General features: G+C 43.0%; 1 protein-coding gene and 1 pseudogene across 3 annotated transcripts; both read right to left on the reverse strand.

The window, feature by feature from the left end:
- Positions 1 to 2,884: 2,884 nt before the first annotated feature.
- LOC126203602 (pupal cuticle protein 36a-like) lies at positions 2,885 to 15,759 on the reverse strand. Of its 3 annotated transcripts, none has more exons than XM_049937970.1 (6): positions 15,658 to 15,759; positions 10,215 to 10,384; positions 7,835 to 8,335; positions 5,756 to 6,087; positions 5,498 to 5,674; positions 2,885 to 3,639 (listed from the first exon to the last, which is right to left on the reverse strand). In XM_049937970.1, the coding sequence occupies exons 1-6, from the start codon at positions 15,664 to 15,666 to the stop codon at positions 3,530 to 3,532; spliced, it is 1,299 nt and encodes a 432-aa protein (XP_049793927.1). In that variant the 5' UTR covers positions 15,667 to 15,759; the 3' UTR covers positions 2,885 to 3,529. The 3 variants fall into 3 exon arrangements, with proteins under 3 accessions (XP_049793927.1, XP_049793926.1, XP_049793925.1); XM_049937969.1 differs by having other exon boundaries at positions 5,498 to 5,647; positions 5,729 to 6,087; XM_049937968.1 differs by having other exon boundaries at positions 5,498 to 6,087.
- Positions 10,964 to 11,080, reverse strand: LOC126204783 (5S ribosomal RNA; annotated as a pseudogene).
- Positions 15,760 to 25,042: the final 9,283 nt, after the last annotated feature.

Below are 25,042 nucleotides of genomic sequence, written 5' to 3' on the forward strand. Positions count from 1 at the left end.
TTCTGAATTCCTGAATCTCCCTGAACAGTTTTGTATTTCCTTCTTTCATCGATCGGCTGAAGAACTTCTTCTGTTACTCGTTGTTTCTTCGCACTTAGCTTCTTTGTACCTATGTTTTTCATTCCAACTCCTGTGATTGTCCTTTTCAGAGATGTCCATTCCTCTTCAACTGTACTGACTACTGATCTATTCCTCAGTGATGTACCTACAGCCTTAGAGAACTTAAAGCGTGTTTCGTCATTCCTTAGTACATACGTATGCTTCTTTGCGTATTGATTCTTCCTTACTAATCTCTTAAACTTAAACCTAATCTTTATTGCTACTAAACCGTTATCTGTGTCTATATTTACTCCTGGCTAAGCCTTACAATCCAGTATCCAATTTCGGAATCCCTGTCTGATCACCATGTAATGTAACTGAAATCTTCACATACCACCCGGCGTTTTCCAAGTACACCTCCTCCTTTTGTGATTCTTGAACAGAGTATTCGCTATTACTTGTTGAAATGTATTACAGACTTCAATTGATATTACTCCTCTCACATTCCTTGTCCCAAGCCCATATTCTCCTGAAACCTTTTCTTCTACTCCTTCCCCTACAACTGCATTCCAGTCCCCCATGACTATTAGATTTTCATCCCCTTTTACGTACTGTATTACCCTTTCAGTATCCTCACATACTTTCCCTATCTCTTCATCCTGAGCCCTACCTTCCTTCATAAAGAATCCTACTCCCGTTATACTATTTTCTGCTACCGTTGACATTAACCTATACTCCTCTGACCACAAATCATTGTGTTCTTCCCATTTAGTTTCACTGACCAGTACTATATCTAGATTGATCATTTGCAATTCTCTTTTAAGATTTTCTGGCTTCCTTACCTCTTTCAAGGTTCTGACATTCCACGTCCCGACTCGTAAAACGTTGATTATCCAATGTCCTGTGGATACACTTTATGTGTCTTTAATGCAATAGTTTCCCTTGCCTTCTGCATCCTAATGCCGTTGATGATTTCTGATTCTTCCGCCTGTAGGCGAAGATTCCAACTCCAGGAAAAAGAGAGTGCCCTGAACCTCTGTCTGCTTCTCCGCCCTCTTTAACAGCACGAGTGGGAGATTGAGGCTGACTGCTTATTCCGAAGCCTTCAGCCGCCAATGCTGATTGTTAATCAAAATTTAAGCTGTGTTGGATTTGGAATCAAGAGCGAACGACATTTTAATTACTAATCAAAGACTCTATCCCAAGACCAAGAGTAGTAGTTTAGTAAACGAGAAAGCCCATATTGAAGTGTAAGAGACCAGATACAGTTTGAGTTCAAAATCAGGATCTTTGAATGAGGACAGCAGTCGATTAATAACGCTATAACAAAGACTGATGTGATAAAAAAATGCAGCTTCTGACAGATCAGAAGAGAGTGCCAGATCGAGGTCCGAACTCTGAGCTATTTATTATGCAGGAATTGTACTTACCAAATATACCAATCAAGCAGCTTCAGTTCGTACAATAAAGGTAGGACTTATGTGTGAAGTCGTCTGTTCCCTGCTGGCCCAACATTCTTAGAATTAATAGTACGTTGAAGAAATGGCTATGCCAGTTGTAATTCGTGGGAATTTGTGTGTTACCAATTCAAATATCTGTAACAGAAGTATATAACTTTACTTTAGAGTTTTCAGCCAAACAACGAATTTCTGTTGTTCATTCACGATAGAAGATGCTATAGAAAGACTCAGATTTTATTTAAAAGTAAGTGTTTCTGTTTAATAAACGTTGAGAATGTATAAACTACCAACATGAATGAACTGTAAACGAAAGAGTCAGGGAAATATTTGAGGTGTTAATAAAGGAAAGTATTGAAATCCACTTTTACTAAAGAATTTGTGTTGTTTCACTGAATAGTCAACAACTAAAAACCTAAACAAAGATTAATTGTAAACGAAAGTGGTAGAGCAGTATTTAAGATGTTAGTAACGAAAAGTGTTGCAGTCCAGATTTCCTGAAGTATATACGTTGATTCACTATATAGTCAAGTAGAAACCTGAATAAAGACGAAGCAAAGGAAAATATATACTTTCTAGGATGATCTGAGAAAGAGGATTACACTCGTCCTCGATTAAACTTAAGAAATTAGTGAAGTTAGAAAGACAGAAGAGAGATTAGAGTTTAGTTGTCCATCGACAACGATCTTACTATAAACTAAACGAAATTATTGCTCTACGGAGGTGCATGTAGAGTAACGTCATGGACGAAACAAGTTTTGCATTGTTGGTAATGGCAGCTATTTTTAGTCACAATCAAACGGTACTTAATGTGGATAGTCTGTTATATTTATACATGGATTAGCCAGTTATTTGTGCTGACGTCATCACAAAATAAAAACAAAAGTTTTTCAACTTTTCTGGAAATGTGAGAACGATGTGATATTGCATATTACCATCATATTACAAACTGTGGAAATGAGATTGGGACTAACACTTTTATCAACTAAATCAGTTTTATTAACCACGCGCCCATCTAGACGTACAAGAAAGAGATACTTAACTGTATCAGTAGTGTAAAATTGTCACAGACTTACAACCCATTGTTACGCTTCCATGTATTAAAATATTGTGTTAGATATTCCTAAACTCATTGTTTAGAATGGTGGGTAATCTCTACGCCTTTCTCACGTGTGTGTATAATAGATGTATTGTTCTGTTGTTGGGCTCTTTTTGGCTGATTGTCGTAGAAGTTGTACATCTGTTCAACTATCCCACTTGCGTTCAGTAGAGAAACTTCCAATAACGAAGTTTTGGAGATGATGTTCAGTATATTTACTTTCTAAGTCCTTCATGGCAGATAAAGATAAATGTGAAAGGGAATGTAACAAATGTAAAAGATTTTGATATTTACTTAAACAACATTTATTACAAAATCACTTTTTTTACATAGTTTTTTACTTTTGCATTAAAAATAAATAGTCTTTCAGAAGTAGAGAAGGCGGGCTACTTCCCGTCTTGTTTGTCGTTCACGATGCCATTGTCGTCATAAGTATTGCTGCCAAAACATTGTTTCATTATGACAGCGGAGGAAGCAAAGAAGGTAGCGCTGAAACATATTTACAAATAGGACTTTCGTCACGTAACTTTCTTATAGAAAAGCGTAGAAGTAGTCCATTGCACAAATCTGCTGCCGTCGTCGAGTGGAATACCAGGAGAACTTCATTGTTGAGTTTTCCAGCGTATTCCATAGTGAAGTGATATCTGTAATCAAAGGAAATGCAGAAAAGGAGAAACAGCGAAGGTGTGAGTCGATCTGTCGAGTTGTCTTTATGCTCGGCTAAAGACAACAGTTAAGTCGTCTGGTATATTTGAACATTCGTCAGGGACGCGGCAACAGTAGAGATCCGCATTCCTTTCTCCAGCGTCACGTATGAAAGTGGTGAGGAGAGATGAAGATAATGGTCAGCAAGGTGAGCAGTGGGCTGGGCCACTGGCCACTTCCAGCTGGTGAGCGCGCTGGCCGTCTAGTCCAGCTGGAGGCTTCCGCGCGCCTACTTTCCTGGAGTGGGGTAGGAGTAGCCGCTGGACGGCGAGTAGCTGGGCAGCGCTCCAGGTCTGCCGCCAAACGCTCCAGCGCCGGCACCGGGGCGCCCAAACGCTCCTGGAACAACACCACAGGGCCGTCAGTCGCACAGAGAAATAGTTAACGTACCACAGTACCGAGACCAATACAGGTTGCTCATGTTAATTTCAATGTTCGTGGCATACTGCGCTACGCACGAAACGACACGACATACAGGTGTTTCTATGTAATAAACTTTAATCCTTGAGACAGCTGAGACATCAAAAAAGCTCTGTTATTTCAGTGTCTCTGCTACGGATTCACTTGCCTCTACAAACATTTCTCAAAACTTTTTCTAAAACAAGCAGTACTGCTTATCAATGTCTTCTCATAATTCGTCATGCCGGGAGCTCTAAAGATTTAATTATTCCGTAATAAATTGTGTTTCGTCTCACAAATCGAGCTAAGCCGAAAGCATGCTTTCAGTGCTGAAAGGTGTTTGCAGTTGTCTCGTAAGGTTAGACACGCTGTTATAACTGAGTTTAAGTTTTAAACATTCCATTTCTGTATAGGAGTACTATTCGGTACATCACTTTACGTTGAAACATGGTAAGTCATTGGTAGTATAGAAGGAAGTGATTGCTTGTTCCCCTTCCCTTCCCCAATTGTTTATACTACTGACTTGAAAATATGACCGATATTATCTTCTGCATAAATTCGCTTTTTAGTACCTCAGGGAACTTCACAGTGACGATAATGTATGCAAACAACATCGTACCATTAATTTTCCTCCATAAACTCTACTTCAAACGTCTCTCTTCACGTTTTCGAATTCTAAAACTGACTGTAATACGTATGAAAGACTAATATAATGCTGTCTCGTGTGAAATTCAAATTGAAGCGTCAGTTGTTAATGGATCATTCTATATAACCGAAGCATTAGGACGATATTGCACAATATTCTAGAATTATAGGCGACGCAGTAAAGATGTTCAGTCAGTCGAGTTCACGTGTGTGCCGCCGCAGTAACTTTAGCTTGTGTGTCGATCACTTTATTTTCCTTAAGGGTACAGATGGAAAGTGTTACTGTAAAAGCCGGCCGCTGGTGGCCGAGCGGTTCTGGCGCTACAGTCTGGAACCGCGCGACCGCTACGGTCGCAGGTTCGAATCCTGCCTCGGGCATGGATGTGTGTGTTGTCCTTAGGTTAGTTAGGTTTAAGTAGTTCTAAGTTCTAGGGGACTTATGACCTCAGCAGTTGAGTCCCATAGTGCTCAGAGCCATTTGAACCATTTGTTACTGTAAAATCGAAATCTAAGTTTAGCTTAGTTTCCGGGGCATGGATTTTAGAATTGATCTTCGTGAATAAACCAGATGGTAACAAAGAGATGATAATATTTATCCAGATTCTACCAAATTGCTGGACGCATGTTAAGACAGGCACCTCATAAAGTTACGTTTCATAAAGCAAAGATTAGGATTTTCACTTAAATTTTCGTAAAGTAGAGATTGAGATTTTCATATATAAAAATACTTTGCACCAGAACCCGGTAGTAATGGTGGGAGTTAGTGGATAAAATCAGGAGAGCGTTCCTTATATATGTTGCAGGCACTAAGGTGCACTAACATTTTGGTGTATCTAAACAGTCCTATTATTAGCTGCTGGTGAGTCTTCCAGGTTGCATGACAGTGGCCAATGAAAGTTTTCCGTTTCTAGCGATTCATTCAGAGCTGCGCTGAAGATCTTCAGTGGTCAATTGGACAGGAACCAGGAGCATCTCTGTGATGTTCATCACAGCTCTGGACGAAACGTTAGGAACGGAAAAGTTTAATGTGCCATGTTCAAATAACCTAGAAGAATCACCGGCAGCTAAGACTTCTCGTTGCGAAAGCATTCACTGCATCTACCGGTATTGTTATTTAGACACCAAATCAAGAACTGAACGTTTAAACACTTACCAGGTGCCCGGCCACCAAATGCACCACCAGCTCCAGGTGCACCACCGAAAGCTCCAGGAGCGCCACCGAAAGCACCACCAACTCCAGCTCCAGGACGACCTCCAAAGGCACCACCGACACCAGCTCCAGGAGCGCCACCAAAGGCGCCACCTGCTCCCGGAGCACCAGAATATGCACCTGCTCCAGGAGCACCAGAATATGCACCTGCTCCCGGAGCACCAGAATATGCACCTGCTCCCGGAGCACCAGAATATGCACCTGCTCCAGGAGCACCAGCGTATGCGCCTGCTCCAGGAGCACCTGAGTATGCACCACCAGCAATTCCTCCACCACGGGCAGCAGCGGCCTCCTCAGCAGCGTTCTGCTCCAGGGAGCGCAGGATCTCCTCAGGGATTGGGGGTGGAGTGGGCAGGTGGGCGCCCTGCGGCTGGAAGCCGTTCTCGTCGGCGGTGTAGGTGACGGTGTACTGCGCGCCGTCGTCTCCAGTGTACGTGTAGCGGCCCTGCACAGTCTCGGCCTCAGCATCAGGGATTCCAGCGTTCTTCAGGTAGCCCTGCTCGTCCTGGGCGATGCCGTTGGCGGTCTCGTAGCTGTAGTCACCAAAACAAGAAATTGGGTTTATAGTGTCAGATATATTACTTAAATAACTACGTTAAGGATGCTATCTCTAAATGTCTAATACTAGAACGAAATTACGCAATGACATCTTATGAAACGATCAACTTCGAATTTAAATTGTTGTAGATGACATTGTGTTACAGCAGGTAGAATCATTGAGCTACATCATTCAAGCTGGATATGCTACTAATAAATTTCTTGAATCAAAGCTGGTCAGATTCTAAGACAATAGTGTCTCTTATCATAATCTTGAAGAATCACAAGCACCGACGACATCTGGTCATGAAAGTGTTCACTGTATGGCTACTAGTATTGTTATTAAGAGGCAGAATGAAGAAGTGAACGTTTAAACACTTATCAGGTGCCCTGCCTTTACAGAACTAAACACACCATGTTGCAGCACCCGTTCATATCACAATTAAATCTTGATTCCAAAAACATAGGCATTACGGGGTAGCTGCACGGTCTTTGGCGCCTTGCCAAGATTCGCGCGGCTTCCCTCGGTCGGAGGTTCGAGTCCTCCCTCGAGGATGAGTGTGTGCGTTGTCTTTGGCGTAACTTAGTTTAAGTTAGATTAAGCAGTATATAAGCCCAGGGGATGATGATCTCAGCAGTTTGGTCCCATAGTAAAGTAGCACAAATTTTCAAAAATTTCCAAAAACTTAAACAGCAGTAACTGGAATACGGAAACGAAAGTTCTAAGAAGAGCAAGAGGCTTCACTATAAATTAGTGTGTAAGAAGTGATACAGAACTAGTGGTGGGCACCATCTGTGAAACTGGTAAGAAGAACAAAAGCCTTTCAAAATAGGCTTGCTATAAACCACATCAGAGAAGAAAACTGAAATCCTGTTCTCTGAAGCAAAAAGTTTGAGTTTTAGTAAAGTAATGAAGAGTTAGCAGTAGATGTATTTTAGTGTAAGACTGACAAAGAAGAAGTTTGGTTCATTTTTATGTTGTGAATGTTCGAGCAAACCAACTGCATTAGACCCATGAGATGGGTTTCAGGAATTAATATTGCTTATGTAAACTGACATATGTTGGTGTCTGAGATTCTGGAGGCATATTAATGCTATAACGATTCATTTGTAACAAGTTAACACTTCATATACATCGAATAACATTGTCGCAGAAGTGACAAACCAATATAGAAGCTATATGACTGTCTAGCAGTGCATAACATTCCTTGCTCTTTATCAAACATTAGCTTAAGCTACTTGAAACAGTGCGATGTATGCAGATGTCTCTTTGAATGACTACATAATAGCATAAACACCACTATGTACTTCAGGAGTAATTTAGTCAAAACCCTGTGAAAATTTGATACGAATTCCATTTATAATCAGCTTACTTTCATGAAATGTGTAGTATTTTATTATATCATCAAGATAAAAGGACAGCGCTTCACATGTGTCTTGGTGAATAGAATTTATGATTAAATGTGTAGTACAAGAATAATAATACCATCAATGAAAGTGAGTAGCTCAGGCAAAGAGGCTATTCATGGCCCAAGAAAGAAAATGGTAACAGAAGTGAAACTAGAAACTTTGTGTTGGAAATAACCTAAGGAAATTCGTCATTCCAGCGAAAACCGGAGTAAAGATATTATTACAGTGTCAAACATGGAAGATAACTTATCATTGTGCTCGGCCAAGTAATTTATGACATAATGTAATTAGACAAAAAATGAAATCATTTGAGGAGTCCATTATACAACTTACCTGAAGGCGTAGGAACCATCACCATTGTTGACATTTTCGTATCTGAGAATGGGAATGACAGGTCCCCTGGCAACACCAGCTCCTCCAGCCCCACCGAGACCAGCGCCTCCGAGACCACCTCGTCCTGCACCGAGACCGGCGCCTCCTAGCCCGCCGAGACCTCCGAGACCAGCGCCTCGTCCTGCACCTCCGAGACCACCCAGACCACCTCCTCCTGCTCCAAGACCAGCGCCTCCAAGACCACCTCGTCCAGCACCTCCGAGACCACCGAGGCCAGCGCCTCCAGCACCAAGGCCAGCGCCTCCAAGACCGCCTCGTCCAGCACCTCCGAAACCACCGAGACCGGCACCTCCGAGACCAGCTCCACCTAATCCGGCGCCACCGAGACCGGCGCCTCCGAGTCCGCCTCGTCCGGCACCTCCGAGACCACCGAGGCCAGCACCTCCAGCACCAAGGCCGGCGCCTCCCAGACCGGCACCACCGAGTCCAGCTCCTCCCAGACTGTGAAAAATGTATTGTTGTAATGAACCAGTACACAATTTGTTACCATGATTAGGAAGGCAGTGATAAATATGAAAGATAGCCTTAGTAATAATGAGTGATAGGTGTGCCCCATTCGAAATAGTATTCCTCACTATCCCTTGATCTGTAAATCAGTTCACTGAATTAATTACTAGGATGGACACCAAATGAAAACTACAATACAACTTGGATTTTTGTGTTGGGCAGTACATTACTAGAGTTGAAGATAGGGTTTACTGAGAGACTGTTCATAGTAGTGAATAGCTATCGAATCACTGATCTGTATTCTAAACAAATGTAATCAGCAGTTACACAGAGGTAGCAAAAATTATTACTAAAAATCTACTTAGTCGAGATATATCAAGAAACTAGTACTGCACTACATATGAAGTGGCAGGAATGATAGAAACATTTAGCACTTATCTAAACAGATTAGTAGCCTCTCCTATGAAACAGACGTCTCTAAAAGTTCGGCAAAACAGTTCTAAGTGATATAATCGTCACCAGTATCAGTGTACAGTACAAGACACATTCCGATCGTGGTAATATCACCGACTTCCCATCGGCAGGCTATTCTGTTACTTTCAGTGCCACTTTTACACATATTTGCAGGTTGATTTAACGAGGGTGTTAACGGATTATACAAGAAGTCTTAAAATATAATAACTAAAATGGTAAAACAGTATTTTATGGCTTTTTTGTTTCACTAGAACTCCATGGACTATAATATGCAGAGCAGGAATAAGAGTTGGCCATTCGACCAACTGTGAAAGAAGAGTACCAAAGAAAGCCCGAGATATTATGCACGGTAGAATTTTACCCTGGAGTTTGTGTACTATACAGCGAACTACAAGCTTCATACGTCTATATTGTGCCCTGAGATAACGCTGTGTTACTGTATGAAAGTATTAGTAATCATGGTAAAATGTTAAGAGCTGTTGCAAAAGAGTAAGCATAATTACATTGTTTTGGCACCATTCACTATTATAAGAGAAAAAAATCCACGGCTTACTGTATAACTTGAAAGGAAACATCATCAGTCTGCTTTATATCCCAAAATTTAGATCTAGTGAAGGTATAATCTCAGGGAAACTTTATTTTCTTTAGTTATCAGTGACTTTTCTTTATCTGAGTTTGACATATACATATTAGTAAATGTATATCTACAAACATAGAAGCGTGTTATTGAGAAATTTCTATTGTTCCACATACGAAGGGCTCTTCTTAGAACAACTGAGGCGAAGCCGTGTGTATCGGCATCAGTATTTATCATTCGCATTTTACATGGCACTGATTCACTCAGCCGGCTTTTCCTTCAGTCGCCTTAACCTCGGCGGGAACTAGCCGATTGCAAATCAACATGCGCGTGGCCCTACCACTCTGTAAAGGAAACTTGGCGGCTGGTTACTTTACAGAGCAGCTCAAGGAATTGTATCGCGTCTGCTCAGTCTGCGACTCTGCAAGGTATGCCTAGTTAGCGCTAAGTGACCACACCCGCCGAGAATGCGGCTGTGTCACTAGGGGAGTTCACATGGGTAATCTTCGGGAACTTCCGGTTACGTATACGAAGCTTATTTGTCCTCTCTCTCTTGAGCATGATACCTAGATGAAGACCTAGGTCAGCACACTACTTTTCCTCATTTCGTTACTGCCTAGAGTGTAGGATGGCTGATTGTTCAGTGCCACAATACTAAGTATTATCGGTGTAATCTTAACGGCCACATATAGTGTCGTTACTCTTCATTCCCACTTTTCTTAAAAGATAACTGCTTTCTCAAAGCGAGATACGAGCCCAAATAAGTGTCAGTGAACGTATTTGAAGGTTGTAGTATTGGGAGCATCATGCCCAGGTACTCACCCGCCGGCTCCGGGCCTTCTAGCTCCGAAGACTCCTCCTGCTCCAGGTCCGCCGAAGGGCGCTGCAATGGCTCCAGGGGCTCCACCAGCCAGCGGTGCACCAGCAGGGGGCAGGTACGAGTTGTCCAGGCGACCGGCCGCAGCCACGCCCACCAGGGCTGCCAACAGCAACTACCAAACACGACCATCTTAATACCAGTTCACTAGTGACTATCGGAATGTGTTTTCCCAAGGTGAGCAACAAAAGTTCTGGATGAACTGTCTGATACAGGATACAGTGAGTGAAAAATTCGATGTAAGGGATGATGAAACTTACGAGAAAACCGTCTTACGATAGGACGTCTTACGTCAGTTGGACATAGTATAAGGAATCCAGTGAAGTGAGAGCATTGTGTTCAACGTGGAATGAAACTACGAGGCGGTAGGAGAAGAATGATAAGCGATGAACCGAAGACGTTAAACATGTAAGTGGAAAATCGTTTGGTATCAAAGACTGGACGAAATGGAGCAGTATTTCTGCAATCTGCAAATTTTCAATGAAGTCTTAAGCACTCCGTCTTCAGGCCACAAGCGGCTCATCGGGACCATCCGACCGCCGTGTCATCCTCAGTCGAGGATGCGGATAGGAGGGGCATGTGGTCATCACACCGCTCTCCCGGTCGTTATGATGGTTTTCTTTGACCGGAGCCGCTACAATTCGGTCGAGTAGCTCCTCAATTGGCATCACGAGGCTGAGTGCACCCCGAAAAATGGCAACAGCGCATGGCGGCTGGATGGTCACCCATCCAAGTGCCAGCCACGCCCGACAGCGCTTAACTTCGGTGATCTCACGGGAACTGGTGTATCCACTGCGGCAAGGCCGTTGCCCCAACGAAGTCTTAAGAAGATGGAATTTCGTCGCCACAGAAGGATACAATAACAAGGCGTCCGTCCCGACTGCTATCAAATAAAGACGAGAGGAACAGAAAGACTGTAAAATGGTGAAAAGGACCTGACAATACTGTCTTACCCGTCTAATCACATGGGTAACAATACAAATCCACTTTGTAAAAATTTTTGATGTGCTGTGAATCAATTTTGAACTGTGTATCTAGTAAAATATCAAAAACGAGATGGTGACTTGCATGTAGATTGTCCGTAAACACCAGCAGTTCAAAAAAAAGGGCTCTGAGCACTACGGGACTCAACTTCTGAGGTCATTAGTCCCCTAGAACTTAGAACTAGTTAAACCTAACTAACCTAAGGACATCACAAACATCCATGCCCGAGGCAGGATTCGAACCGGCGACCGTAGCGGTCCTGCGGTTCCAGACTGCAGCGCCCGTAACCGCACGGCCAAAGACAAGCAGTAAGTGTGTAATTATTATACATGTGATGAGCACCTACGAATGAGCAGAAAGTCGACCAGGTCATAAAACACGTGAAGTTCCAAAACGCATTTCAGTTGAGAAGCATACCATACATTTCGATACATAAAAGTTATAAACAAAGAATCAGCTAATGGCGGTATACAAGTCATGTTAATTAATACGTATTATGGTGAATTACCAGGCGTACAGTTTCCCTCATTCTCTCAGCTGTTACTAATTTAAAATAGCTTAGAACTTTAGACGTGTGATTTCGTTCGGTTTAACATTCGGTTTGAGACCATTTGCAGAACGTGGTAGTTCTTGTGATCTGCGAGAAACTCTACCAAATGTTCCATCTTTCAAACAAAATTTGCCTAGTTTGCTAGCAAAGTCTTGCCAGAGGAAGAAGAAAAAGACCAGTAGATAAGCATCCAAAAAAGGTGGCAGCAAGTAGTAGTGATTACGCACCTTAGAACGGCCGTAATACTCTTATAACTAACAAAAATCGGAAAATTATGTTTCTATTTCAAGCCGTTAAATTTTAAAGTATTATGACACTCTGCCACTTCTGATAAAGCTCTCGTGAATGGTTGTATCATGTTTACGATTCTGCAAAATCGTTCTTTCAAATGGTTCAAATGGCTCTGAGCAATATGGGACTTAACATCTGTGGTCATCAGTCCCCTAGAACTTAGAACTACTTAAACCTAATTAACCTAAGGACATCACACACATCCATGCCCGAAGCAGGATTCGAACCTGCGACCGTAGCAGTCGCGCGGTTCCGGACTGAGCGCCTAGAAGCGCTAGACCACCGTGGCCGGCTAAATCGTTCTTTCTCGGTTGTATGTATCTAATTGTCATCGAATTTCAGCCGTTGATTTACCAGCTTCATCTGCTACGACATAATTAAACAGTAAGGATAACGTATCATTACAATTGTCGACATTGTCCAGTTAGAATATTTTCAAGAATCAAACATAATTTTTTAATCTGTACATTCTACCTTCATAGACCACGAAACACGTATTCCTCTGTTCAGTGTTTGAAATCCAGCCACCTGTTGACGGTGAAATCTACGTTATACACTATAGAACTACCTTTTGTTGCAGGCAGAATTGCATAGAAATACGTCTCACAGATATGTCTTGGAGAACTTTCAATAACGAGCGAGAACTGTGTCAGTCGACTATTTTACTGGGTCAAAAGAGCGAGAAGCGACAGCACAATATCCAATTTGCAAGGAGCGCCACTAACGGCGATCCATCACGTGGTCGTTAAAGCGCCGTACACTGCACGAAGTCACGCCCGCTCTCTACGCCTACGTAGCGGAGACTACCCACGCCCACAATGTAAACCGCAATTCTGAGAGACGTTCACCTCTCCCACAAAGAACAAACGCCTCCCGGTTCCGGAACTCCGCATTCCCGTAACGTCGACCACCCATACATGAGCCGCCAGCTGGATGCTCGCGCATCTCGAGTGGAAGACACGTCCGAGAGAGGCGAACTGGCCACGACCCCTGGAGCAAAGCCGGCCTGGCCGTGTCTCACTTTCTAACGCCCGCGCCGCGCAGCACCGCGGTATTACGGCAGCAAAAAGAGACCGCAGACTATCCTCCGCGATTACGCGAGGAGCGGACGAGTCTGACGACCGCTCGGCGGTCAGACTGTCTGGTCCCGTGCAACACAGCTGACTAGGTCGACGTAGGGACGACGCCATTCTGCGGGCGGCCTAACGTGCTCACCAGTCTACGTCGAGACTGGTAGCACAATGGCTAACGCACTGACCACGAACATCCGCGGCGTGGAGTTCAGATGCCCAACTGGATATCGTGGAATAGGATTCACGAGTTTAGCGGTTATATTTCACCACCTTATTCAGCTGAGCAGGTATTTTACTTCAGTTAAGGCTTTTGGGCAGGGTATACAAAAGCTATTCGCAGACGTTTCGGCCGTATCTTCGGGAGACGTCTTCGGGGATAAAGTGGGAACTCTCGCACATGGCGACGAAACATTAGCAAATACTTTCATACATCGACAACGGCCTCTCAGCCCCGAAATGAAAACTAGTCGTTTATTGTATGTGCAACTAGTGCTCCATGTTCTAATAATTTCATCTGGACGATGCATTAAAGTTTTAACATCACATGAGAGGTGTCTTTCTTCCCAGCTCAGTTGTGAGTATGAATGGTGCTATTTTGAGGACCCGAGTTCCGTTCCAGAACAGCCAGGAATTTTTCTTTCGCGGGAAGGCTGAAACGGGGTGGGCTCAGCTAATAAGGTCCACTGAGGAGCCACTTGATACAGAAAAGGTGGATCCGAGGTCAAGAAAGCCGACACCGACCGAGAGAGCGCTGTGTTGATCCCATGCCTCTCCGTACTGTATCTAAATGATGCCATTGGCTTAGGATGACACGGTGGTCAGTCGCTCGACATTGGGCCATCCTGGCCAGAATGCGAATCTTTGCTTGACTTGCTTAGGTGTGAGACGAACAAAAAGCCCATTTGCTCATTCTGAACGGTCTGAACAAAAGTCTAATTTAGTTTATCTCGCGTTACGTGTTTAAATTATTTATAATGGTCAAAATTTGTCCTTTCGAAATATCTCCTCCCTTTTTACAGTTCAATACACCTTTACGTAGTTGTTGAGAATAGCACTAAGATGCGACTCAGATCTCCTAAGTTTGTAACAACAGTTCCTTCAAATATAAATTTGACCTGGTTCGGCGTTGCAGGACGAGAAGAAACTGTAGAATCGATTTATTTGTTCGGTTCGAGTGTGCAGCTTGATGTGTCTGCTGGATATTGTGGTAGGAAGGCTGTAAGGACAATGAGAACATTAGAGACGAATAACACGTTCCAGTTAGGGAAGGACGGGGAGTAAAGAAGATCGCGTTGTTTAGAAACGAACTACCGCGAGATGTCTCTAAAGCGATTTTAGGAAAACTTGGAAAATCTAAAAATGGGCCTCCGGTACCCACTGTCTTACCTCACTTAGTCGTTGCATCCTGCATCATTTAAAGTGGAACAAGCACAGAAGACGCGAGACTGAGATTCTTTAGAAGAATCACACAGAAATCTAGATTACCTGAGGAAAGTAACAATCAAAATCGTCGTTCCACCGACCTTTGTGTCTTGCTCCATCTTTGACTTTTACTAGTTAGCATTAATAACCTAGATACAATCACCCATAGAAGAGCAACGTGTTTCCTGATGAGTCCTTTTCGTAAGTGCAGCAGCGTCATGTCGATGATTATAGCCAAGTGGGAGACGCTACAATAGACGTCATGTGCAATGCGAGAGGCTTACTGCTGCAATTCTGAGGGACACGTTTCAAGAAGCGGCAGACAACATACCATATTCTGCTATAAGTTTCTTTCCAAGCACATTACGCGAATGGATCAGTACAGCAGCGGTGGACGTGCTTATAGTACCATCAGGCACCATAACGTGCCTTAGAATAAGTAGATACACACCTAGACAAGGAGCTCTAACCTATCATAGGCAAAGTGCCAGCTTATACTTCAAATGTACTACAGCATTGAATTATGCTACTAGTTCACTCTTTCGTTTTCCTTGCAGTTCGGATGCCGACTGACTCACAGGAGATCTGAGCACAACTTTCTGTAGATTCGCTAAAAATGTTAAGCAGTAGTCGTAAAGGGGGATAGTTGCTGTAAAGTTTAAGTATCTCCCACTGCGTTTGATGGCATCATCATGTTTCATCAGGAATTTTACTAGTCTCCAGATATGACATGGCTGGAATTGTTACCAGTTTGCAATAGTATGTACCGTTGGAAGAATATTCCGGGCTCGAATGGTTATGATCACCTCCGTAGCTCGTAGAACGTGGCCCAGTTACACTAGAGCAGTCGACCGAAGCCACATCATCGAATAACACAAACAGCACTACTAACGTGCAGACCTTCTAAGTCGAATACTGGAAACTTTACGATTGCCTTTATTTTAGCGTAGCTAAAATCTGCACTGAATGACCTGGGCTTTGAACAACCCAGTACCGTCCAGCGAAATCTCAATAGCGACTATTGCGTGATTACTAGACATCTCGAGGATGTTTGAGCAGTGTACTCACCAGCTTCATGATGTCTGTGATAAGTGCCGCTGGCTGGATGATCGCTGTGTGAATGATGATGGCAGTGCCGAGAGTGGATTGGCGTGATCTGTTACTGGCGAGTGGTGCGGCTGCTCTATTTATACGGAGCGGCGCAACGCACCCTCTGCCGCGCCTCCACGCCCCTCCAACGCTTCCGTGCATCCTTGCAGCAACGGGTCTCCGCGGGCAAGGGGGCCGCTTGCGAAATGCGATCATCACCGGCCGTACAAGCGGCCCGCACGTTACCGCCGGAGCAGGCGGCAGTGGTGGTGGAGGAGGAGGGGCTGGCAGATCGCCGTCAACATCCAGATTACGGGCAGGCGGCCGTGGGCGAGTCTTCCACGGCGGAGGCCGCACAGTGGCGAAGGAAACTCACGGTTACCTGCTGTACGCCGACTATGTTGCTTCACGGCGGTCGGAGTGCACGTCTGAGCAGCTGCATTTCGGTGGAGGAGAACAGCCTTTTCACAGTTTCGCTCTTCAGCGGAATATACACAACGTTGAAGATACGTGAATCGATAAAACTCTGGAGACATCCTGTCAGTCTTGGATAGCAGAGTTAGCAGCAGCTACCTGGGTTCGAGTCTCGGTCTGGTACACACATTTAAATCGTCCAGAATGTTCACTGCCATGTATACGTTGGTGTTGTGAAGTTTTAATTAACAAGGCGAAAAGGTTCTTTTTTTCTTCTTCTTCTTCTGTACGTTCCGTATTAGGCCAGTTGCCGCCAGTTACGGTTCTCATATGTACTCGATCTGTGAAGGTCTATTTCCACTTTTGCTTTGAAGTTCTCCGTCTCACATGGTTGTCCCTCTCGATGTATTCATTGTAAATGTAAATTTCATTCGCCGGAGTGGCCGTGCGGTTCTAAGTGCTACAGTCTGGAGCCGAGCGACCGCTACGGTCGCAGGTTCGAATCCTGCCTCGGGCATGGATGTGTGTGATGTCCTTAGGTTAGTTTGTTTAATTAGTTCTAAGTTGTAGGCGAATGATGACCTCAGAAATTGAGTCGCATAGTGCTCTGAGCCATTTGAACCAATTTCATTCATTTACGTTTTCATCCAATTTTTGTTTCTCACTCCACATTTTCAATTCCTTTCGAATATCTTCATTTCGTATTTTATTTATTCATTCACATCCTCTCACCAGTCTAAGAAATTTCGTTTCCGTTCTGCTACTTTCTTTCCTTGTATTTTATTCAACATTCACGATTCAGTTCCTCATAGTAGGGCTGGCAATGTGACTGTCTTATATTAGTTCCGTCGTTTTCCTTTCAGTTTTTTATGTTTTGATGCTGTATTGATTGTTTAACAGGTGCTTCTAAATCTATTCAATTTTATCTGCATATTTTCTTTGCGTTCATACAATCTTTCACATACAATTTAGTTAAAATGTAAGGGGCGATATAAATGTTTCCGTTTGAAACGTTTCTGCAGATCTACTAAGGAGACTGCCTACACTACGCTTGTCTGTCCTGTTTTAGAATACTGCTGCGTGGTGTGGAATCCTTACCAGACAGGAATGACGGAGCACATTGAGAAAGTTTAAAGAAGGGCAGCACTTTTGTATGCGTATGTGTGTGGGGGTGTGTGTGCTGTGTGTGTGTGTGTGTTTGTGAATTCCTAGGGGACCAGAGTGCTGAAGTCATCGGTCCCTAGACTTACACACTAATTAAACTAACTTATTCTAAGAACAACACACACAGCCATGCCCGAGGGAGGACGTGAACCTCCGGCGGGAGCGGCCGCGCGAACCGGGACATGACGCTTGAAGCCGCCCGGCCACTGCCGGCGGCGCTTTTGTATTATTGCGAAACAGGGGAGAGAGTGTCACTGAAATGATACAGGATTTGGGGTGGACATCATTAAAAAAAAGGTCTTATTCGTTGCTGCGAAATCTTGTCACGAAATTTCAGTCATCAACTTTCTCCTCCGAATGCGAAAATATTTTGTTGACGCCGACTTACATAAGATGAAACGATCATCATAATAACATGAGGGAAATGAGAGCTCACACTGAAAGATCTAGGCGTTTGTTTTCTTTAGAGCCGTTTACGAGATTTGAATAATAGAGAATTATTGTGAAGGTGGTTCGATGAACCTCTGCCTCTTAAATGTGATTTGCAGAGTGTCCATGTAGATGCAGCGTATACGTAACGCAGCGTGACTCCTATATGGACGTATAAGTAATGATGTTTTTGTAAGTGATTAGTGTGGCATTTGTGTCTTTCCAAAGTGTGTGAGCTACATGTGGAAACCAAACTGAAACGTCCCCTTAGAAAAATTATACATGACTGTGTTTAAACTGACACACAATATTTTTAACGCAACGCAATCTGACTTTCAAAAACCCCTACAAAAGAATGGCCCTGAGTAACATTAACCTATACCTTTCACAAATCACTTACCTCACCAATAATCTTCGTTGCTCGGCCGGCCGGTGTGGCCGTGCGGTTCTAGGCGCTTCAGTCTGGAACCGCGTGACTGCTACGGTAGCAGGTTGGAATCCTGCCTCTGGCATGGATGTGTGTGATGCCCTTAGGTTAGTTAGGTTTAAGTAGTTCTAAGTTCAAGGGGACTGATGACCACAGATGTTAAATCCCATAGTGCTCAGAGCCATTTGAACCATTTTTTCGTTACTCGAACTACTGCAATACAGCGAGCGCTACTACTGCCAGCTAAATAAAAGATTCAAACTACTGAAGGCACTAACTACTGATATGCATAGTTATCAAATGAAAGATTTTGATAGAGAACAAACAATGTATTTACCTTACTAGTGTTCAAAAGTCATAATATATATAGCAGTTCATGATATCCAGTCTTACAAATTTCAAAACTCCGCCATTTCTCTCCCACATCCACCAATACTGGCGGCTCACCTCCAACTGCGCAACGCTACGCGCTGTTAACAGCCAACTGCCCAACACTACAATGGTAGACAACAATGCAAACTAGCCACAGACTGCACACATCACAGCCAGTGATTTTCATACAGAGCGCTACGTGGCGTTACCAATATAAAAACCTAAACAGCCCACTTACATAGCCCCCATGCTCCCCACAAAAAATTTTACAAATTGTTTTGGGCAGTGGCCAATACAGATTTGAAAAAATTTTTCATAATTACAATAACAAAGAAATCAAATGCACACACTTATTGGTACAATGTTGGTCAAAAGCTAAAATTTTGTCACAGCCCATAAAGACAGTCCTGATCGTTCATCACAGTAAAATAGCAGTTTTTTTTCTCAATGTCTGAGCAGTAAAAGAAAATGCACACGGAAGTAGTGGATTTCCATGCAGTCTTGAAGAAGTAGTGTTGTCCTTCCAACGGAAAGACAGTGCTGACTCTTGACATGCAGACAGGTAATGGGCCACATCAGAGCAAACCCACAGCAGAGTCAGTCGAAGTTTTGAAGAATATTGGTAGGTAGGTTTTTGTGAGGTAAGTGATTTGTGAAACGTATAGGTTAATGTTAGTCAGATTGCGTTGCGCTAAAAATATTGTGTGTCAGTTTAAGCACAGTCTCGTACAATTTTTGTAAGGGGACGTTTCAAAACCTATGGCGACATTTTTGCCAAACGCGTCCAAATGAAACCAAAGTGCTGTTACTTTTCTCTTAGCTGTCGAAGTGGAAACAACGGTAGATGTTCACCAGAGAATGAAAAATACGTACGGAGCAGCACGTCCGGGAAAACCACCGTAGTGGAATTGTACGTCAAGTTCCAAAGGGGTGCTGCTGCTGCAGCTTCGCCGGACGGTGTGGCCGAGAGGTTCTAGGCGCTTCAGTCTGGAACCACGCGACCGCTACGGTCGCAGGTTCGAATCATGCCTCGGGCATGGATGTGTGTGATGTCGTTAGGTTAGTTAGGTTTAAGTAGTTCAAAGTTATAAGGGACTGATGACCTCGGATGTTAAGTCCCATAGTGCTCAGGGCCATTTGAACCATTTTTTTGCTGCAGCTTCCTGATAACGCACGTCCCCATAACGCAAATATCGTAACGCAGAAGTTACGCTAATTCAAGCGGCAGACGCTCGAGCACCCGCCCTACAGTCGCGATCTCTCCCCATGCGATTATCACGCCTCAGTTACCTGGAAAAAAAAAGTGTTGAAGATCCGACGCTTCCCGTCGGAGACGAAGTGCAGAGGGCACTTACGGACTTCTTCAAGTAGCAGAACGCGGTGTTTTTCCAAACGGGTACCTTCAATGTGGTGGTTGAGTACATCAGTGTTCACGTTGACTTTGCCTGATACCCATACCGATTCCGTACTTCGAATGCAAACTTTTTTATCACATCTTATATTTTATCTAGTCAGTTGGTTTTTCATTAACTGCTACCTTAGTTCTCACTGAATATTTGCCACAAAATACCACTGATTTAGATTCACAAGTAGATACTCGCAATTATATTCTGCGCATGTTTTATTCAGTTCGTGAATTCCTTTTTGTAAATTATTTTCTATTGAAAAAGATCAAATGAAAGGTAAAGTCACGTGATAAATTGTGTGCTTTTAGGATATACCCGCAGCCGTGGTGCAGCTTGAATTGCTCGCACTATAGTACTGTTGTACTCCCCTAAAGAAGCCAAAAAAAAATATGGTGCTGCCCACTGATGAAGATCAGTATCGTGCAAGTAATGCTTTCTTTACCTCATCGAAAACGGTGCATCTATTTCAGACCAACAAAGATGACTTTCTTACCAGTCTCGACGGGCCTCACACTGCTGCAAAATCTCCGCTAAGTTTCCTGACCGATAATTAAACCTCATGATCTGGCTGTCCAATTCTGTTTTCGCTTCTCCAGCGACGTCCACTGTAGTGGTGCTAGGAATTAAGGTTAGCCCTCTTCGAACGCAGGAAAAAGCGGCGACTCTCATGATTTTATCCAAGTAAAATAAAAGGCTAGAACTGATGATATCGTTTTGTTCCTTACTGTTTTGTCTTTAATAAATGATTTTTGTGTCCTCTTCGGACGCTTCCTGTGAACGCTGCACTAGATGGAAGAATCCCTAGCAGCCATAACTTTGGTCATCGGCGAGAATTCCCGATCCCTCATTTTCAACTTGTAGAAATAACAAATTTAAAAAAAAAAAAAACAGGATAATTTGTATCAGAATATGTAGGATAACTGAAAAATACTAAGTTTTTACAAAATGCTTACGTGATGAAACAAATCTCATTTTCTTTTCCCACAAAATCGAGACAAAAACGTGTACTGAAAATACACTTTTGAAGATGTCGTCAGCGGCTACATACGCTGACAGAGAATTTAAGTTCTAATTCCTGCGTCAAATTTCTTTCTCAGATTCGAGCATGTTAATAATTTGAAACTCCCTGGCAGATTAAAACTGTATGCCGGACCGAGCCTCGAACTCGGGACCCTTGCCTTTCGCGACCAATTGCTCTGCCATCTGAGCTACCCAAGCAATACGTACGACCCCTCCTCACAGCTTTAATTCCGCCAGTACCTCGTCTCCTACCTTCCAAACTTCACAGAAGCTCTCCTGCAGACCTTTCAGAACTAGCAGACGAGGTACTGGCGGAATTAAAGGTGTGAGGACGCGTCGTGAGTCGTACTTGGGTAGCTGAGATCACGGTAGCTCAGCGTGTTCGGTCAGAGGGTTAAGCTACTCTCTGTAATAAAAAAACTGAGTGAATGGATCAACAAACATCCTGAACGGCTGTCATCGGACGTCCGCCCCACACACACACACACACACACACACACACACACACACACACACACAAAGGTAGAGCACGTGCCCGCCAAAGGCAAAGGTTCCGAGTTCGAGTCTTGGTCCGCCACACAGTTTTAATCTGCCAGGAAGTTTCATATCAGCGCACACTCCGCTCCAGAGTGAAAATCTCATTACGTTAATAATTTGCATAATGACTTTTAGGCCAACTTCTAAATTACATGTCGGCTAGTTCGCTCCCTCTGTTAATGGTTTGCGGAGATATTTTTCCACAAATCACCTTGTATCTCAATAATGGAGTTTCTGAGTTGAAGACTACTATAAAGCAGACATCTCACAGAAGTCCTCCAAAAAATCTAGTTTTTTAATTTATCAGAGGACTACCAACGTAAATATGTTCCAGGACTGCAGACATGTACCTGAAAACAAACAAATGGTTTATTACGTAACTTTATCATTTAGAGGATATCATTAAAACTTTATAATTAACCCTGAAACTCCCCTGAAAATATGAGATCGCCACAACATTATCCCAACTTTCCTCTACATCTTTTCCCTCACTTACATTATTTTTCCAGTATATCTGGATAGCATCTGCCCCTCATTTGTAGGTGTGTAGTGGTTCGAGAGGTTAACCTGTAAGAGGGACTTCGTAACTAAAAATGCACGGACCATGTTGGAAACTGGGGTTCAAATCTCTTTCCGACGTACAGTTTTATCTGTTGATGTAAATTTTTTGTTGTGTAGTACGGTTCACGAACCGATGTATTTTGTGCGTCTATCTCTCGGTTCCACCAAGTGACGGTTTATTTCACTATATCTGCGCTTTAGGCTAAATTTTCTGTCCGCAGTTGCTCTGAGGAAGTTACTTCTTCATTTTAGCATGAGATGACGCTCAGTAACGAATGAATGAGGCCCTGTAACTTTACAATATTTGCGTTACTAACTATTTTCGTATTTATTAATCTTCCATTTGGAGTCCTGTTGGCTATCAATTGCAGTTACATAGTAGCAGGGCAAATAATTTCCAGCTATTGAAAGAATATTAAACGTAGGCCGCTGACCGACAACATGGTCTGTACAGAAACAGTATTACAGCTGACCCGTTCGTAGTATTTCGTTGCGAGCCGTGGAGCACTGTAGTCGGGAATAAATGTTAAGCTGGTGATTAGATTAATATCTGAAAATAGCAGGAGAGAATCGAACCGCAAGGTAAAGTCACGTTCCCGTGGCGGGAGTAGACATGCGATCTAGAATTTCAGCGTGGAAAGTTCACGTAGCGCCTCGTTGGTGCCTAGCGTATTGCACTTTTTGTGAAGTTTTGTTGTGCAGTTGATGATGAACTGATAAAATACCTTTCGTGATCCTAAATACCAGTATTCTAATATTGGACCCTTCACTGTCACTTTATGGAGCAGACACTGGTTTCAGGATGGAGGAGATATTGTTACGTCGTTCAAGAACGTCGTAAAAAGGCGGTCGCAAAAATTTTCATGGCCACGACAATTGTTCATAACACATTAAGAATTTCCTTCCACAACAACACTGTAACGATGTTTGAGGTAGCCTTTTCAAACATTCATAAAAAAAAAATGTGTGTGACACCAAAGGTTACCAACTCCATTTCTGATTTCCCATCATTGTCTTAGTTCACACATTTTCCTGTCCCAGAATCAAGCAATTTAAAGCTGATCGCAGCATCCTCTTTGTAGTCGTTCTGTTCTTCTTCCACCCTTGGATCTTCACTTTCCTTGGGATCCTGCTTTGATCCGTACTTAGTAAATGAGGAAGTCATTCCTTTCTGTGTTGACATCTGGTGTAAATAGGTTTTACCTATTTATTAGTTATTTTGTTCTAGTGCGAGCAAAACACTTAAGTTTCTTTCAAAATCACTGTGCTAAAGGTTTGCCTTACGTAGTTCTTCTATCAAATTTCGCTGAATAATCTGTTTATCTGCCCTTCGTTTTTATTAAATATAGTCTAAAAAATGTAAGTTATCCAAATTTGAGTGGAAAAAATTACAGGTGTAGAGGGGGTGGTTAGGGGGAGGGGCGCAGCTTTGGTAGTTGGGCTCGAGACGAAGGCAGCGTCAACTCGGTACGGCTCTGCTTCTGACTGTACGAGAAATGGGCCAGCCAGCTTCTTCCTGGTTTCTGCTTCTGTCACTAGTAGCCATATTCAGGGTGAATTATTCCTATAAACGCGACCTGCACAAGTAGCTTATACGCTGCATACTCTCCCATATTATTACGTCGGTCTCGCAACAGAACAACTTTATTGCCACAGACTGTGATATTGAACAAGCTCTATAGTTTTAAGTTTGCCATGGGAATATTACGGAAAATACTTTCCGAGCTTACATATTAGGTTTATTATATAAAAATACGCTCTTATTTGAAAAACTATTTTGTAGGCGTTCTCAAGAAGAAGAATTTCAGTACCCTATCCCACTTCCCATTTAATTTGAGCAAAAATCATTTCGTCAAACATCTGGGCAACAAGTGCACCAAACGATGTTATCACCATGGTTCTGTCTTCCTGTCTTCATATAAATGGCTCGTATTTTCAGGCAATTCTACTGTCTTATTACGTTAACAAAGGTGTGCATTATTATCTGTTTGCCTTCTCGCAGAATGCACCACAGCTAGTTATGTGCGTCAGGCTCGATTAAAAAATCACTAATGAACTGAGCTTCCAAAATAGAAAGGGATTATGACGGTATGGTATCATCATGAGAATTAAATTCCAGGTGATGGGTACGCCAGTGTACAGTGGTGAGGTGTTTAACAGCCGTGAATACTGCAGTTTCGATTACGTGGTAGAGATATGAAAGATGGAAAAAGCAACGCAACTCCTTCAGTTTGAGTGGTAGTGGCTGTAAGTCGATAAAGGACGCCCAGATTCTCGCAAAGGGGCAGTGACGGAAGATCCAAGAATATAGTTTCAGTCAAGAGTCAGAAGCATTCTTTTCTGTACCCAATAGGGCCCTCACAGTTCGTTCTCATCATGTTCTTTTCTTAGTTTCTTACGAAAGGAAAGATCTTTTTCCTCGTTGAGCCGCATGGTTCTGATACAGGCAGACAGTACATAAATTTCTACTGTACACATTTTATTACTACATTTAATTTGTCGTCGCTTGTTTCGAACCTTAACTCATTCGCAAATGGTCACTCACTTTACTTTATAGACACGAATAATAGTATTGCTATTGGTCGCCTGACGATGAAAAGAGATTCAAGGTGAGTAGCGACAAATTAAATACAGTAGTAAAACGTACACCGCGTGCATTTATATGTGCTTTGTTAACTGAGCCGGACTCATAAAAACTAATTCTTATTGTACAGTTGAACGCTTTCTATTACCTCTCAAGACAGCAGATGTTTGATCTAGTACCCTATTGCTAGCTCTCGCGATCAAGTAATATTCCACGTTTTACAATGAAAAAAGAAGATATAAACAACTGTCAAACAACACAATGATAACAGATGGATGCTCCTGTCACTGTGTGCTGTGGATGCCTGCAGGTGCGTCTGTGGTCTCCAGGCAACCGACACTGCTCTCATGTCGGCATAGTTATCCAGATGACTGACTGCAGATGCGCGGCCTTGATTACTTCGAGCGAGCGTCTCGACGCAACATCTGAATGCCTTTATTGCTTTTTCTC

This window comes from Schistocerca nitens, chromosome 9 (genome assembly GCF_023898315.1).
Source record: "Schistocerca nitens isolate TAMUIC-IGC-003100 chromosome 9, iqSchNite1.1, whole genome shotgun sequence".
Taxonomy (NCBI): domain Eukaryota; kingdom Metazoa; phylum Arthropoda; class Insecta; order Orthoptera; family Acrididae; genus Schistocerca; species Schistocerca nitens.